Below are 15,556 nucleotides of genomic sequence, written 5' to 3'. Positions count from 1 at the left end.
ACTTAAATACGTGGACTTCTTGGCCAACCCAAAGGCAGAGGGATAAATCAGATGAAACTTGTAGGTTTCTTCAGTGCGAAGTGTTAAATGACTCCGAAATCCAATTCAACCAGAGTAACACTGGATAAGCAAAATTTTACAAAGACTTACACTCTCCAGTAAATGTTTTCTGAACTGTCTTTCCTGAACAGCCTGGAGTAGCCACTTTTCCCCCACCAGGAACCTACATGGAATAAAATCCAGTTGGGAGCTTAAAGCATAAATTCTATGTACTGGCTTCACGTAAACTTGGAAAATCATTATTTTGACATTCGTATTATTGGTTACTGCAGCTTGATTTTTTTCACAGGCTGCTTTTTATGTTACACAGGGGTAAGGCACTAACCTGTGAGCCAGGGGCTCTCGGGGAACCCTTCCTTTGTTATTTATCTAAGGCAGTCTAACTAACTCCTTTTAATATGGTGAAACTGGATACTAATACAGTCAGGAATCCCACTCATGTCTAACAATCAAATGTGATAAACTGACCTCATGGTTTTGTGAAAACCTCTACTGCTGTTGGGTCCAAATGCCCAGAGGAACCTTTACCCTAGTGGCCATGAAGAATAGAAAGAGTCCTTTCTGTTTGGACACCCAGACCATGAATTACAGTGTCTTTTGGGGTTCATGTTATGCAGAGCCTGTCATCTCTCAAGACTCCTTGATGGAGAGGTTTTATAAAAGTGAGATTTGGATTTTTGTTTCAGAAAAAAGGCACTGGATGTAACATTCTTTTGGGAATGTGTTTGAGTTACCTGGAAAAAGATTGTGCTAGAAACAGCCACCTTTTTCAAACCTCCTTTTTAAATAAGAGTGTTGGCATTTTCAAGGATCGTGTACCTAAGAATATTTTACAAACTCTTTTAAGTTACTGATCCTATGAATAGCTGCTGTATCAGTTATTTACATATGTTTGCCCTCTTTAAACTAGTCTTTGAACTCCAGTAAACAGACAGACACACACACACACTTTTTATTTTGTTTGCAGTAGACATAGGAATTTGCATATTGTGAGGACTGTTGAATTGGACTGTCTGCCTTTCGGCGTTGGTACAATGATAAGTAAGGGCAGGCCTAGAAATAGAAGGCTGAAAGCTGATCTCCTGACTTTTCTCTTAAAAACTGGTTTACTAGATTGTGATGTTGATCCCATTCCACAGCTGGCCAAGGGGTCATTCATGGAAGCTCAGCAGGCAAAGGTTGAAAACTAGAGGGAAGGACTGTTGTAGTTTATGGCTACAGTTCTCAGTTTTTGTATTTCTACTTAGATTGTGATATTGTTGGGAATCTTTTCCTTAGACCAATGACTGAAAAATTGTCAAAATAGCACAGAATGCTAGTATCAAACAGAAGCTTACAGAGTGGGTTGGTGCTTAATAATTAGATTTTTTAGTTAATAATCAGTTTCTTGTAACTTTTGTATTTGAAATCTGTGGTTATGTAAATATATATATTAAATTTCCTACCATAAAAAGAACAGAATATTAAGTATCTCACAATTTCAGGCAACTTATGATTCTAAAAATTTTCCAGATTATCACTGTGATCACCAGTCCACAGTGTTCAGTAAATAAATACATAGATATGGAAGGTGTAATTCATTGAATTCGATTTCTTTCAAGCACAGTATAAGAGATGTCAATGGATTTGGGAAAATAAATACCCAGTATTAGTTTATCCTCATAGAGTTTTTCTCTTCCAAGGGGAATTTTTGAAATTCACTTTTTCTGTCTAAAAGTTAGCTTACTAATAATGCATATAATCCAATAAAAGAAAAGCCAGGGAAATTTTCAGTTAAAGACGGGTTCAACGTAAATTGCGTTCTGGTTATTTGAAACTTAACAAGGATTCTAAAAAAAGTATTCAGAAAGCAAAGTAATAATATTGGTTGATAACACATTAAAAAAACAAATTTTGTCATGTTCCACATCTTTGTTCTCACTTTTTCTTGTTCTCTTCTTCAGTTTTCTTCACTCTTTGTCTTTTTTTCCCCTTAATATTTTCTTCCTCACTACTCTACAATACATTCTTCAGTAATGGGTATATATCTGGGTAAGGAGGTTGTAAGATTTGATAATGAACATAAAAAATGAATTACCATAACAATTCGGTTAGCTGTGCTTCTTGTTTTAATGCCCCAGCAGTGAGATAGCTATACATACTTTATAGGACTCTTGAGCCTGAAGTATTGTTATCTCTCTGGAAGTCCACAGGGGGCCACTAAAGGAATAAAGGTTTACAATATTGCAATGCTCACTGCCCCCAGAGCACAACTGTCCATTTGGATTGGCTGATGTGCGGAGGAACACAATACCAGTGCTTAGTGGAGGTGTAGTAAAAGGTCGTTCTGTTCCCTCTTCTTCCCTTTGAAATGACTTTTATGTACAGCAGGTTCTTTGTAAATCTTTTTTCCTCTTATTTAGCTAAGTCCTTATTTAAGTGTGTTTGCATTACACCAGCCTAGTAGATCTAGTAATTGGAAAATATAGCAAAAACAATATAAAGACAATTCATAAGATGTGACTAATAAAAATCATTACAAATGCAAAACAAAATCATGAAAACACATTTCACCTATTTTTCAGCCAACGGTTTTAAAATTGGTAATACCTAAAGTGGGTATGGGAACAGAAAAACAGTCACTCTCAAATACTTGGCAGAGTAAGTCTAATAAACAATTCTGAAATATTTACCAAATTTTCAAATGGGCACATTTATTTGAATGATTTCTGTGAGTCCTATGAAAATACAAACTTGCATGATTAAGGATGTATCTGCATGCTTGTTCACTGTAGCGTTCTTAACAATTGACAAAATTTGGAACATTTATTCAGAGTCTCTCTCTGTCACCCAAGCTGGAGAGCAGTGGCTTGATCTCGGCTCACTGCAACTTCCACGTCCTGGGTTCAAGCAATTCTCATGCCTCAGCCTCCCGAGTAGCTGCAGTTACAGGTGTGTGCCACCACACCCCCCTATTTTTTGTATTTTTAGTAGAGTTGGGGTTTCATCATGTTGACCAGGCTGGTCCCGAACTCGTGGGCTCAAGTGATCCACCCACCTCAACCTCTCAGAGTGCTGGGATTACAGGTGTGAGCCACAGTGCGTGGCCAAAATTTGGATGATTTCTAATTGTCTTTTAGGAGGGGAATACTTAAATGAGTATTCTAAAAACATCAGTTTTTAGAAATGGCTCTGCCTGCGCTGACAAGGAAGATGTCAGTAATGTATTTCTACATGAAAAGAAAAGTTAGTGAAAAAAAATCGTGCAATAAAATGTATACTTTTTCTCTCTTTTAGTCTTCAAGTTTCCTTTTTCCTCCTACTTCCAACACTGTCTCCTCACACCCTGCTAGCCCAATTTCTAACCAGTCTCAGAAAGATCTAAGTATATACCAGAGTCTTGGGTTGTACTGAACCATTTATTTGTGTGTTCACGGGTCCAATGTGTTATCTTCGTCCGTTTGTTTCCTTTCAGTTACTTTGCATATCTTGACTTAAGGAAGATCTTTTAAAAGACATGTTTCTTCTACTCTTTTTCTCGTTATTCTTCCTTCATTTCTAATTCTTTTCCTTGTAGTTTGTTGGGTACTGTCCTCCAATTATGAAGGAGAGGCAGCCCCGTTTCAGTGAAGCCTGACTCAGTCTCAGATCAGTCTGCTCTTACTTTCACTACCAACATGGCCATATGAGCCACCTTGTGACTGGGAACACTTTGGTGGAACCCAACCACTTTTATCTTCTCTCTCTATCCATGGATGATATGGCATTTGCCTCTCAGAACCTAAAAGTGGGAAAGGGGGAGGTAATGTCATCAAGCTAGAATAGAAAATAGCGGATCCTTGTTGCCCCAGGGAGATGCCAGTTTAATGATACATGAACCAGTTCCCTTTGTGAGAAATCCAGAAATTAGTTAAGAGGCTCCTACACCCCAGGTGAGCATGAAACCAGTTGTATTGAAGCTAATAGGAAAATTCATGGCACTCACTCATCTGACTGCCTCCCTGGCACAATACATTGATTTAGAGAAAACTACTTCCTGGCTTCTCCTTCAGGAGGGGCAGAAAAGACTGGATCTTATGTCTAATGTTCAGACTTTTGGGGAGGTACTTGAAAGACCAGTTTCTGTTGTGTCTGAATCTAAGAGCTAACAGGGAAAGATGCCAGCTTGGGAACCACTGAGAAGAAAGATGATGGTATGAATTAGTGTGCATTCATTGCAATTGCCCCTCACCCTTGCTCGGGGCAGAGTAAGTGAGAGTAAACCTCCAAATCCTGGCTTCTCCTTGGAGAAGGAAGAAGTCGGAGCATCCATCCAATGCTCTGGCTTTTCAGAGGGCCGCCCAAGAGACTGATTTCTGTCTTGCCCGACTTGGAGTGCTGATGGGACGCAGCATACTCTAGATACCTGGAGACTGCTGAGAACAAAAAGCTAGGTGGCCTGCAGTACAGTAGACAAGAGACCCATACAGCTCAGCAGCTTCTCCCACAGAGATTGTGGGGAAAGAAGAGTGGAGCTTGTGTCTGTTGTTTCACCTTTTCACAGTGTTGTCCAAGGAACTGTTTTTTCTTCTTCCTCTGCTTCCTCCTCCTCTTTCTCTTCTTCATCTTCATCATCATCTTCTTCTTCCTTCCTTTCCTTCCTTCTTCTCTTTCTCCTCCTCCTTCTCCTCTTCCTCTCACTCCCCCTCCTCTTTTCTCCTTTCTCCATTTCCTTCTTCGACTCTGTGTGTTCATGGAACTTGATATACTCTAGATGTTTGGGGGCAGATGAGAACAAAAATGAACTGGACAGCTTACACCACCTCCAGAGAGCCTACAGTACCATAGACGGACACTAGAGAGAGCAGGGATTATGAGCTCCTGAAAAAGCAAAATCCCTCTAATTGAGAATTCACATACATAAATCCAGAGAACATTTATCTACAGAAAAGAGTTGAGAATCCCCCAGAGACGTTAGCTGGGCTGATTGGCAAAGGTCTTTCACTGTATGAAATCAGTCTGTAAAGAATGGGAATGGTGACTTCTTTTTAAATCCCAACACAAAGTAGCAAAGCACACAAAGAAACGGGAGCATGGACCAACCAATGGAACAAAAAAAATCAAATCAACCAATCCTAAAGACATAGATGTATATGAATTACTTGACAAATAATTCAAAATAAATGTCATAAAGATGCTCAGTGAGCTCAGGAAAAAATACATGAACAGAATGACAGTATCAACAGAGAAAATATTATAAAGAACCAAACAAACATTGGAGCTAAAGAATACAGTAACCAAATTTAAAAACTCACTAGTGGGGTTCAATAGCAGACTTAATGAAGCAGAAGGAGGAATCACATAAATCAAAGAGAGGTCATTTGAAACGATCTATTTAGAGAAGCAAAAAGAAAAAAAACGAAGAGGAGGCTTGGTGCAGTGGCTCACAGCTGTAATCCCAGCACTTTGGGAGGCTGAGGTGGGCAGATCACGCGGTCAGGAGTTCAAGGCCAACATGGCAAAACCTTATCTCTACTAAAAATACAAAAATTACCTGGGTGTGGTGGTACATGCCTGTAATCCCAGCTACTCAGGAGGCTGAGGCAGGCGAATCGCTTGAATCGGGGAGGTGGAGGTTGCAGTGAGCCAATATCATGCCATTGCACTCCAGCCTAGGTAACAGAGCAAGACTCCGTCTCCAAAAAAAAAAAAAAAAGAGGGAAGAAAGTCTCAGGGACGTATGAAACACCATCAAGCAGATGAGTATACACATTATGAGAATTACAGAAGGAGAAGGTAGAAAGGGAGGAAAGTATATTGGAAGAAATAATGGTCAAATATCTGGGGAAAGAAAGAAACATTCAGATTCAAGAAGCCCAGTGGATCCCAGTTAGGAGAACTCAGAAGACCACACTGAGCACATTGTTACCAAATTATCAGAAGTTAAAGACAAAAAGAGAATTTTGAAGGCGGGAGGAGAAAAGCAACTCATACAAGGGCACCTCAGCAAGACTGTCGGAAGATTTCTCAACATGAACTTGCAGGCCAGAAGGACATAGGGTAATATATTCAAAGCAATGAAAGAAAATTACCAAGTAAGAATACTGTATCTAGGAAAACTCTTTTGGTTGGGTGTGGTGGCTCACACCTGCAATCCCAGCACTTTGGGAGGCTAAGGCAGGCAGGTCACAAGGTCAGGAGTTCGAGATCAGCCTGGCCAACATGGTGAAACCCTAAAATACAAAAAATTAGCCAGGCATGGTGGTGCGTGCCTGTAATCTCAGGTACTCGGGAGGCTGAGGTAGGAGAATCGCTTGAACCCAGGAGGCAGAGGTTGTGGTGTGTGAAGATCATGCCATTGTACTCCAGCCTGGGCGAAAGAGCAAGACTCTGTCTCAAAAAAAAAGAAAAGAAAAACTGTCTTTCAGCCAGACACAGCAGCTCACACCTGTAATCCCAGCATTTTGGGAGGCCAGGGCAGGTAGATCATCTGAGGTCAGGAGTTTGAGACCAGCCTGGTCAATATGGTGAAACCCCGTCTGTACAAAAAATACAAAAATTAGCCCAGTATGGCAGGGGACACCTATAATCCCAGCTACATGGGAGGCTGAGGCAAGAGAATCGCTTGAACCTGGGAGGTGGAGGTTGCAGTGAGCCAAGATTGTGCTATTGCACTCCAGCCTGGGCGACAGAGTGAGACTCAGTCTCCAAAAAAGAAAAAGAAAAGAAAAACTGTTTTTCAAAACCAAAAGAGAAATAGATGTTCCTAGATAAATAAAAGATAAAACTGTAGAGTGTTCACAACCACTAGACTTACAAGAAATGATAACAGGAGGCTTTTAAAGTTGAAATGAAAGCTCGTGACATAGCAACACAAAACCATATGAAACCGCAAAGCTTATAGATAAAGGTATATATACAGACAAATACAGTATACTATAATGATGTGGATAAATCACTTTTAACTCTGGTATAGAATTTATACCTGCTAGATATTAAAAATAAATGTAATTACAAAAATATGTCAATGGATACACAATAGAAAAAGTGTAGTTTGTTATATCAGTTACATAAAGTGTGGGAGTGGAGAAGTAAGAGTAGAATTTGTAGATGTGATTGAAATTAGCTTAAAATAGATTATTATAACTGTAAAATGTTCTATGTAAGTCTCATGGTAACAACAAAGAAAATGCCTGTAGAAGATCAACAAAAAGAGAAAAGAATCAAAGTAAGTCACTATAAGAAACAGAACACAAAAGAAGTCATCAATATAGAAAAAGACAAAACTACAAAAGCTACAAAACAATTAACAAATTAGCTATAATAAGTTCCTGACTCTCAGTAGTTACTTTAAATTCAAATAGCGAAAATTTCTCAAAGACATAAAATTGCTAAATTGATAAAAAAAAAAAAATGGAACTATATGCTGTCTATAATAGTCTTATTTGAGACTCAAAGACACACATAGGCCAAAAGTGAAAAGGGATGGAAAAAGATATTCTGAGAGTTAATTAAAAACAAAAAACAAACAAAAAAAAACTGACATCCTTAGCTTAACTGAAAACAATTCAAAAGACTGCAGGGTGGCTATAGTTAGAGTTTAAGTCAAAAACTCTAATAAAAGACAAAGAAGGACATTATTTAATGATAAAAGGGTCAATTCACCAGGAGGATATAACAGTTGTAAGTATATGTGCACCCCACATACGAGCCAAATATATGAAGCACATTTTTACAGAGCTAAAGGGAAAAATAGCAACAAAACAATGGGAAATTTCAATAACCCACTTTTGATAAATGATGTTACAAGACAGATAAACAATAAGGAACAGAGGACTTGAGCAATATTGTGTACCAAATGGACATAATGGAAATAAACAGACCATTCCACCCAACAGGAATTGGGTTTTGAAACACATTCTTCTTAAGTGCACATTCTCCAGGATAAGTCACACGTTATGTCAGAAAACAAGCCTTAACAAATTTTTACAAATTGGAATTATACCAAGTATCTTTTCTGACCACAATGGCATGAAACTAGAAATAATAGCAGGAGGAAAGCTGGAAACTTTATACATACAGGGAAATTAAACAGCACACTTTTGAACAGCCAGTGAGTCAAAGAAGAAACTAAAAGGGAAATTGGAAAATATCTTGCAACAAACAAAACCAAAAGTACAACATACCAAGACATATGGGACGCAACAAAAGCAGTACTAAGAGTAAGGTTTTAGGGTGAACACCTATGTTTAAAAATATTTCAAATAAACAACCTAACTCTTCACCTCATGGAACTAGAAAAAGAAGGATAAACTAAGCCCAAAGTTAATAGAAGAAATGATATAAGGATTTCAGCAGAAATAAGCAAAATAGAGCATAGAAAAACAATAGGAAAATAGTCAACAAAACAGAGTTGGTTTTTCGAAAAGATCAACAAAATTGACAAATCACTAGCTAAACTAAGGAAAGAAGAGAAAACACAAGTATATAAAAAATGAAAGAGAAGACATTACAACTGATGCCACAGAAATAGAAGGTTTGTAAGAACCTATTATGAACAATTACATGCCAAAAAATTGGATAACCTAGGAGAAATCAATTCCTAGAAATGTACAACCTACCAGGAGTGACATGATGAAGTGAAAAATGTGAACAGACCTGTAACAAGTAAGGAGATTGAATTAGTAATCAAAAACCTCCAGAGAAAAGTCCAGAACCAGATGGCTTCAGTGGAGAATTCTACCAAACATTTAAAGAATAATTAACAGAGAAGCAGTGCTTCTCAAACTCTTCCAAAAAATTGAAGAGGTAACCCTTCCGAATTCATTTTATGAGAACAGCATTACTCTGATAGCAAAGACATTACAAGAAAAGAAAACTACAGGCCATTATCTCTTACAAATACAGATGTTAAAATTCTCAACAAAATACTAGTGAACTTAATTTTTTTTTTTTTTTTTTTTGAGATAGAGTCTCGCTCTGTTGCCCGGGTTGGAGTGCAGTGGCACAGTCTCAGCTCACTGCAACCTTGGCCTCCTGGGTTCAAGGGATTCTCCTGCCTCAGCCTCCCAAGTAGCTGGGACTACCAGGCACGTCCCTCCATGCCCAGCTAATTTTTTGTATTTTTAGTAGAGATGGGGTTTCACCATGTTGGCCAGACTGGTCTCTAACACCTGACCTCAAGTGATCCACCCGCCTTGCCTCCCAAAGTGCTGGGATTACAGGCGTGAGCCACTGCGCCTGGTCTAGTAAACGTAATTAAATAGCACATTAAAAGGATCATATACCATCACCAAGTGTCAGTTATCTCTGGAACGCAGGGATGGTTCAACGTATGAATATTAATGATATTACATTAAAAGAACAAAGGATAAAAATATTTTGATACATGCAGAAAAAGCATTTGAAAAAACTCAACACTGTTTTCTGACAAAAACTCATCAGACTGGGATTAGAGGGAAATTACCTAAAGAAGGAAATATTCTTTAGAAGGAATAGAAAGAAAGAAAGACCATACACTAAAAGCTCAAAGCTAATATTGTACTCAAGGTTGAAAACCTAAAAGCATTTTCATTAAGATCAGCAACAAGACAACGATGCTTACTCATGCTGCTTTATTCAACATAGTACTGAAAGTCATAGAGCCATTAGTCAAGAGAAAGGCATCAAAGTTGGAAATAGTAAGATTATCGATGTTCACAGATATGATCTTAAATGTAGAAAACCCCTAAGGATTCCCCCCAAAAAGTAAACTGTCAAGAACTATTAAAAACATTCAGCAAACTTGCAGGATTCCAAATCAACAAACAAAAATTAGTTGTGTTCTTGTACACACAAAAATATTAATTACTTGGAAGGGAAATTAAGAAAACAATTTCGTTTAAAATAAAATCCAAAAATTTGAAATACTTAGGAATAAACTGAAAAAAGTAAAAGACTAGTACAGACTAGTTTTGAAAACTACAAAACATTGCTTACAAAAATTTAGGAAGACGCAAATAACTGTAAAGACATCTCATATTTATGGATTGAAAGAATTAATATTATTGAATGTCTTTATTCCCCGAAGCAATGTACAGATTCAATGCAGTTCCTCTTAAAATCTCAGTGGCAGCTTTGCAGAAATAGGAAAAAACAGTCCTAAAATTTGTATGGAACCACAGAAGACCCCGAGTAACCAAAACAACCATGAGAAAGAACAAATCTAGGGGACTCTCACTTTCTGAATTCAAAACAAATTGCCAAGCTGCAGTAATCAAAACAGTATGGTACTGGCATATATACAGACATTACAGGCCAATAGAACAGAGTAGAGAACCCAGAAATAAACCCAAGCATATATAGGCAAATGTTCTTTGACAAGGGTGCCAAGACTCTACAATGGGGAAAGAATAAATGGTGCTGGGAGAACTGGCTATCCACACACAAAATAATGAAATTGGATCCTTATCTTGGAACATATGTAAAAATCAACTCAGGTTAGAAACTTAAATGTGAGACTTGAAACTATGAAACTTTAAAAAAAAAATAGAGAAAACCCTATAAAATTGATTTTGGCAATTATTTCCTGGATATAACATAAAAAGCACAGATCAAAAAAAAAAAAAAAAGAAAGAAAAAATAACAGATGCACAAAGGGGACTATGTCAAATGAAAAAGCTTCTGCTCAGCAAAGGAAACAATCAGCAGAGTGAAAAGGCACTTACAGAATGGGAGAAAATATTTGCAAACCATTTATCTGATAAAAATGCGCTAAAGACTTACCCAGACATTTCTCCAAAGAAGGTATACAAATGACCAACAGGTATAGAAAAAGATACTGAACATCACTAATCACCAGGGAAATGCAAATCAAAATCACAATGAGATAACCCCTCACGCCTGTCAGAATGGCCACTGTCAAACCGAAAAACAAGTGTTGTTGAGGATGTGGACAAATTGGAACCTTTGTGCACTGTTGGTGGAAATGTAAAATGGTGTAGTCACTATGGAAAACAGTATGAAGTTCTTCAAAAATTTAAAAATAGACCAGGTGCAGTGACTCACGCCTGTAATCCCAGCGCTTTGGGAGGCCAAGGCGGACAGATCACGAGGTCAGGAGATCAAGACCATCCTGGCTAACACAGTGAAACCCTGTCTCTACTAAAACTACAAAAAATTAGCCGGGCCTGGTGGCGGGCACCTGTAGTCCCAGCTACTCAGAAGGCTGAGGCAGGAGAATGGCATGAACCTGGGAGGCGGAGCTTGCAGTGAGCCGAGATCGAGCCACTGCACTCCAGCCTGGATGACAGAGCGAGACTCCATCTCAAAAAAAAAAAAAATTTTTTTTTTAAATAGAACTACCATGTGATCCATTAATCTTTCTTCTGGATATTTATCGAAAAGAATTGAAGTCAGTGTATTGAAAAGCTATTCCCATGTTTGTTGCAGCATTATTCACAATAGCAAAGAGATGGAGACAATCTAAATGTCCATTGATGGGTGAATGGATAAAGAAAATGTGGTATGTACATACAATGGAATATTACTTGACCACACACACACACAAAAGGAAATCTTGCCATTTGCTACAATATAAATTGACCTAAGGACATTATGCTAAGTGAAAATAATCTAGTCACAAAAAGATAAATGCTGCGTGATTCCACTTATATGCAGTATCCATGGTGGTCAAACTCAAAGGAACAGAAAGTAGAATGATGGTTCCCAGGGGCTGGAACAATGGCGAATTGGAAATTTGCTATTCTGTGGGTATAAAATTTCAGTTATACAAGGTGAAAAAGTTCTAGAAATCTGCTGTACAACATTGTGCTTGAAGTTTTGTTAATAGGGTACATTTCGTGGTGTGCAGTTTCCATAAAAATAAAAGAAATTGGTGTTAAAACTTCAAAGCCATGGAAGAAAAAAGAGAGAGAGACTGAGAGGATTTAGGACATATCATTCTGTGCCCATTGTGTCCTTACCATTTTAGTTGGTTTTGAGAAACCTGGTGGTTTTTCACAAGAGTGGCTACATGGAACATAAACATAGAAGGATATTTTTCAAAATCTACTCAAAAGTAGACAGAGAATTTGGTACAGGTAGGTAAGAGGATACAGATGCTCCAACTTCACCACTGATTAGCTGTCCCCCAGCCTTTTTTTAGGAAATCAGCATCAGATTTCCAAACAAACAAAAACCTCTTAAGACATTAGTCCCAGTAAAGGTAACACTCACCAAATACCTGGTTGTGCCGAGTCATTGGACAGAATTCCAAGCATGGCTTATGGTGATAACATCCTTTCCACTGTTCAGCCTGATTGTATAATGGGGTGGGGGGTAGATTTACCTCATTTCACTCAGGGACAGACAGAATCAATCTCTTTCTTGCTCTTTTACTCTCTCATGATCTCTCTCCTGCTTGCTTTTAATTAGCTAACAGAGAAACGTGCATTTGTACATTATGCTTGTAGGCGGAATATTACTCGTAGTTTTCGGAGCCCTAACTGGATAGCTTGGTGCGTGTTCATTTGAAGAAAGTTTTTCAACCCAGCTGTGATCTTGTCATGAATTTGATCCCGTTCCTGTGTCCTTGTCATTGATGTGTATGCCATGGTTGTGGTTGTATCAGTCACCATCCTGGACACTTAAGAATCAATCTAGTCAATTCGCAAAACGTTTCTCTTTTTGAATTTGCACTCCGGTTAGTTTAGGTGATGCTTTTATTTGCCTTTTTGACTCTTTACAGCAAACTTCTTAGGACTTGATCTGTCTCAGTCGCCTCCATATCCCCAGAATACAAAGCAATACAACGTAACATGCACAGTAAATATTTTTTGAATGGGTGCATGGCTGAATAGTTACTTAAAACTAAATTGACTTTTCTTAATTTTTTCATCGGATGAAAAAATCATTTGACTTTAAATGTGGGTTCTCTAAGAAAAAGCCAGAAATTGCATTTTTAAGGAAGATATTTTGTATGCTTAATTGCCTTTTTTTTTTTTTGCTTTTGTTTTCATATTTAAAAATACTGAATACCCTCTCTATTTCTCTTTAGAACTCCTAAAATTCTCTATGCCCCAAGAATCTTTCTCTCTAAGGCGAATGTTGAAATGCTTAAAAATATTGGCTGAAAAATGAGATTTTTCCCCCTTACATTTTGATTAGTATTTACTATATTTTAGGTCTAATCGTTATATGAAAGTAGCCGTTCTGAACAGGTAAAGGAAAAAAGTGTCTGGCAATAATTGATTCAAGATCGATCAATCAATAGGTAGTTAGACAATTAGGCAGTTAGATCATCTTTATTGGAATAAACTGTTGTTATCCCTTATTTTTCAACCAGCAAGCAACTCAGCTATTACAGTAGTAATACAAGTGTAGATGTTTGTTACTGTTTAGTCTTGTGTCTTCACAGTAGTTTGGCAATTCTGTAAGTACCTAGGTGGGAAGGAAAGCACAGCTGTTCAGCCTAGTTTGTATTTTAACCAGCAAAGCACATTAAAAACATTTGTAAGATTTGTGTTTTGTGGGTGCTTCTCTCTTATTTTTGTAGCCCTGCCACATGAGAGAAAAGAGTTTTTTTCCCTTAGTGGCAGCTGCGTGATAAGTTGTTAGGGAGCTGATTTAGTTTACTAGTTGTGGAGAAACACAAAACTGTGTAGACTTCTCCATGGAATATTCGTAAAGGTTGAAATAACTGGCAGTGAGGTATGTGGAGTGTCTATGAAGGTTGTAAAAATACATATTATTATAAAAAATAATTTTAAGGCCAAGTGTGGTGGCTCACACTTGTAATCCCAATACTTTGGGAGACCAAGGTGGGTGGATGGCTTGGGCCCAGGAGTTGGAGAGCAGCATTGGCAGTATAGTGAGACCTCACCTCTGTAAAACATCAAAAAAATAAAAATTAGCCTAGCATGGTGGCCTGCACCTATCTAGTCTTTGCTGTTCATGAGGCTAGAGCACAAGGATCACTTGAGCCCAGGAGTTCAGAATTACAGTGAGCTGTGATTGCATCACTGTACTCTAGTCTGTGTGTGACTGTGCTGGATACTATCTCAAAAATTAGTTAATTTAAAATTATAGCTTTGTGTGCAAGGTGTTATATTGTTTATATTAATAATAACAAATGGGAAGTAACCTCTCTGAAACAGAAAAAACTTTAAATATATGTCAAGAACTATATTAGGTGCTTTGCATATAGTCATTTAATTTCTAAAATAAATGTATAGGCCAGGTGCAATGACTAATGGCTGTAACCGCAGCAGTTTGGAAGGCTGAAATGGAAGAATCATTCGACTTTAGGGTTTGGGATCAGATCAGCCTGGGCAACAAAGTTTTTATAGAGACCCTGTCTCTATAAAAAAATTTAATAATGAGCTGAGTGTGGTGGTGCCTGCCTGTGATCCCAGCTACTCTGAAGGCTGAGACAGGAGGATCACTTAAACCCAGGAGGTCAAGGCTAAGGCAAACTCTGATCATGCCACTGCACTCCAGTCTAGGTAACAGAGCTAGACCTTGTCTCAAAATAAAAGTATAGACTAAATACAGTCAGTCCTTCATGATGAGGAAATCATTTCATAGAGGGTGTCACTTTACCAAGGCCATCTGGCTGGTGACTGACTCAGATGTTCATGCTTTTTCCCCTCAATCACTCAGAAGATGACATTACTAAAAAGATTGGAGGCTATGAAGTGTTTTCACCAGTAGCAACATGAAAATATTCCAATGATAAGTGAAAAAGTTGGATAGGACATGGTATACATCTTGATGCTGGTATAACTTAGTACTTGAGTAAAATGATCAGAGTAAGATATAAAGATTTAGTGTTTGTATTAGGCTGATGGAATTTTGTGTGTTTATTTTGTAAAATGTCTTCCATTGTGTAAGATGTCTGTAATTGTAGATAAGTTACTTTCCGGTTAAGTATTATTTAAAGAGAAGGGCATGCAGCACCAGTCTATTTCATCAATCAGTGTATCTAAAAAATCTTAATGTCTTTGGTGTGCCTTCGGAAAGACTGTGTGGTCATTTGAGCTTGTCTTCTTTTTTTTTTTCTTTCTAATTTTAGATCATCAAATTATTGGATGGAAAACGATCTCAAACTGTGGGAATCTTGATATCTAGTTTACATTTAGAAATGAAGGATATCCAACAGGGTAAGTCTTTTCTATCACTTTTGTTTTACTTTTTCCATTTTTTAAAGATCATTTCATTCTGAAGAATGTCAAACACATACAAAATTAGAAGGCCCTAATGAATCCCATACACCCAATAGTCAGCTGCAGAACCATCAAGTCACTCTTGTTTTATCTGCAAACACTCTCCTCTCACCAGATAGGTTATTATGAAGCAAATTTCAGATGCTTTATAAGTCATCTGTTAAAAATGTTAGCACTGTTGCTAAAAGATAAGGATACTTTATTATTTGTTTTACAGATGGGGTTTTGCCATGTTGCCCAGGCTGGTCTCAAACTCTTGGGCTCAAGCAATCTGCCCACCTTGGCCTCCCAAAGTGCTGAGATTACAGGCGTGAGCCACTGCGCCTGGCCCAAGG

General features: G+C 37.9%; 1 protein-coding gene across 2 annotated transcripts in view; it reads left to right on the top strand.

Moving 5' to 3' along the window:
- FMN1 (formin 1) overlaps positions 1-15,556 on the top strand; it is a 419,587-nt gene that overhangs the window by 249,910 nt on the left and 154,121 nt on the right. For both annotated transcript variants that reach the window (XM_030931576.1, XM_030931577.1), the window contains one exon: positions 15,071-15,158. In XM_030931576.1, the coding sequence (XP_030787436.1) occupies positions 15,071-15,158 (88 nt within the window). The remainder of the gene's footprint in view (positions 1-15,070; positions 15,159-15,556) is intronic.

Source organism: Rhinopithecus roxellana, chromosome 5, assembly GCF_007565055.1.
Source record: "Rhinopithecus roxellana isolate Shanxi Qingling chromosome 5, ASM756505v1, whole genome shotgun sequence".
NCBI lineage: Eukaryota > Metazoa > Chordata > Mammalia > Primates > Cercopithecidae > Rhinopithecus > Rhinopithecus roxellana.
This window is presented reverse-complemented; position numbering and strand designations above follow the sequence as displayed.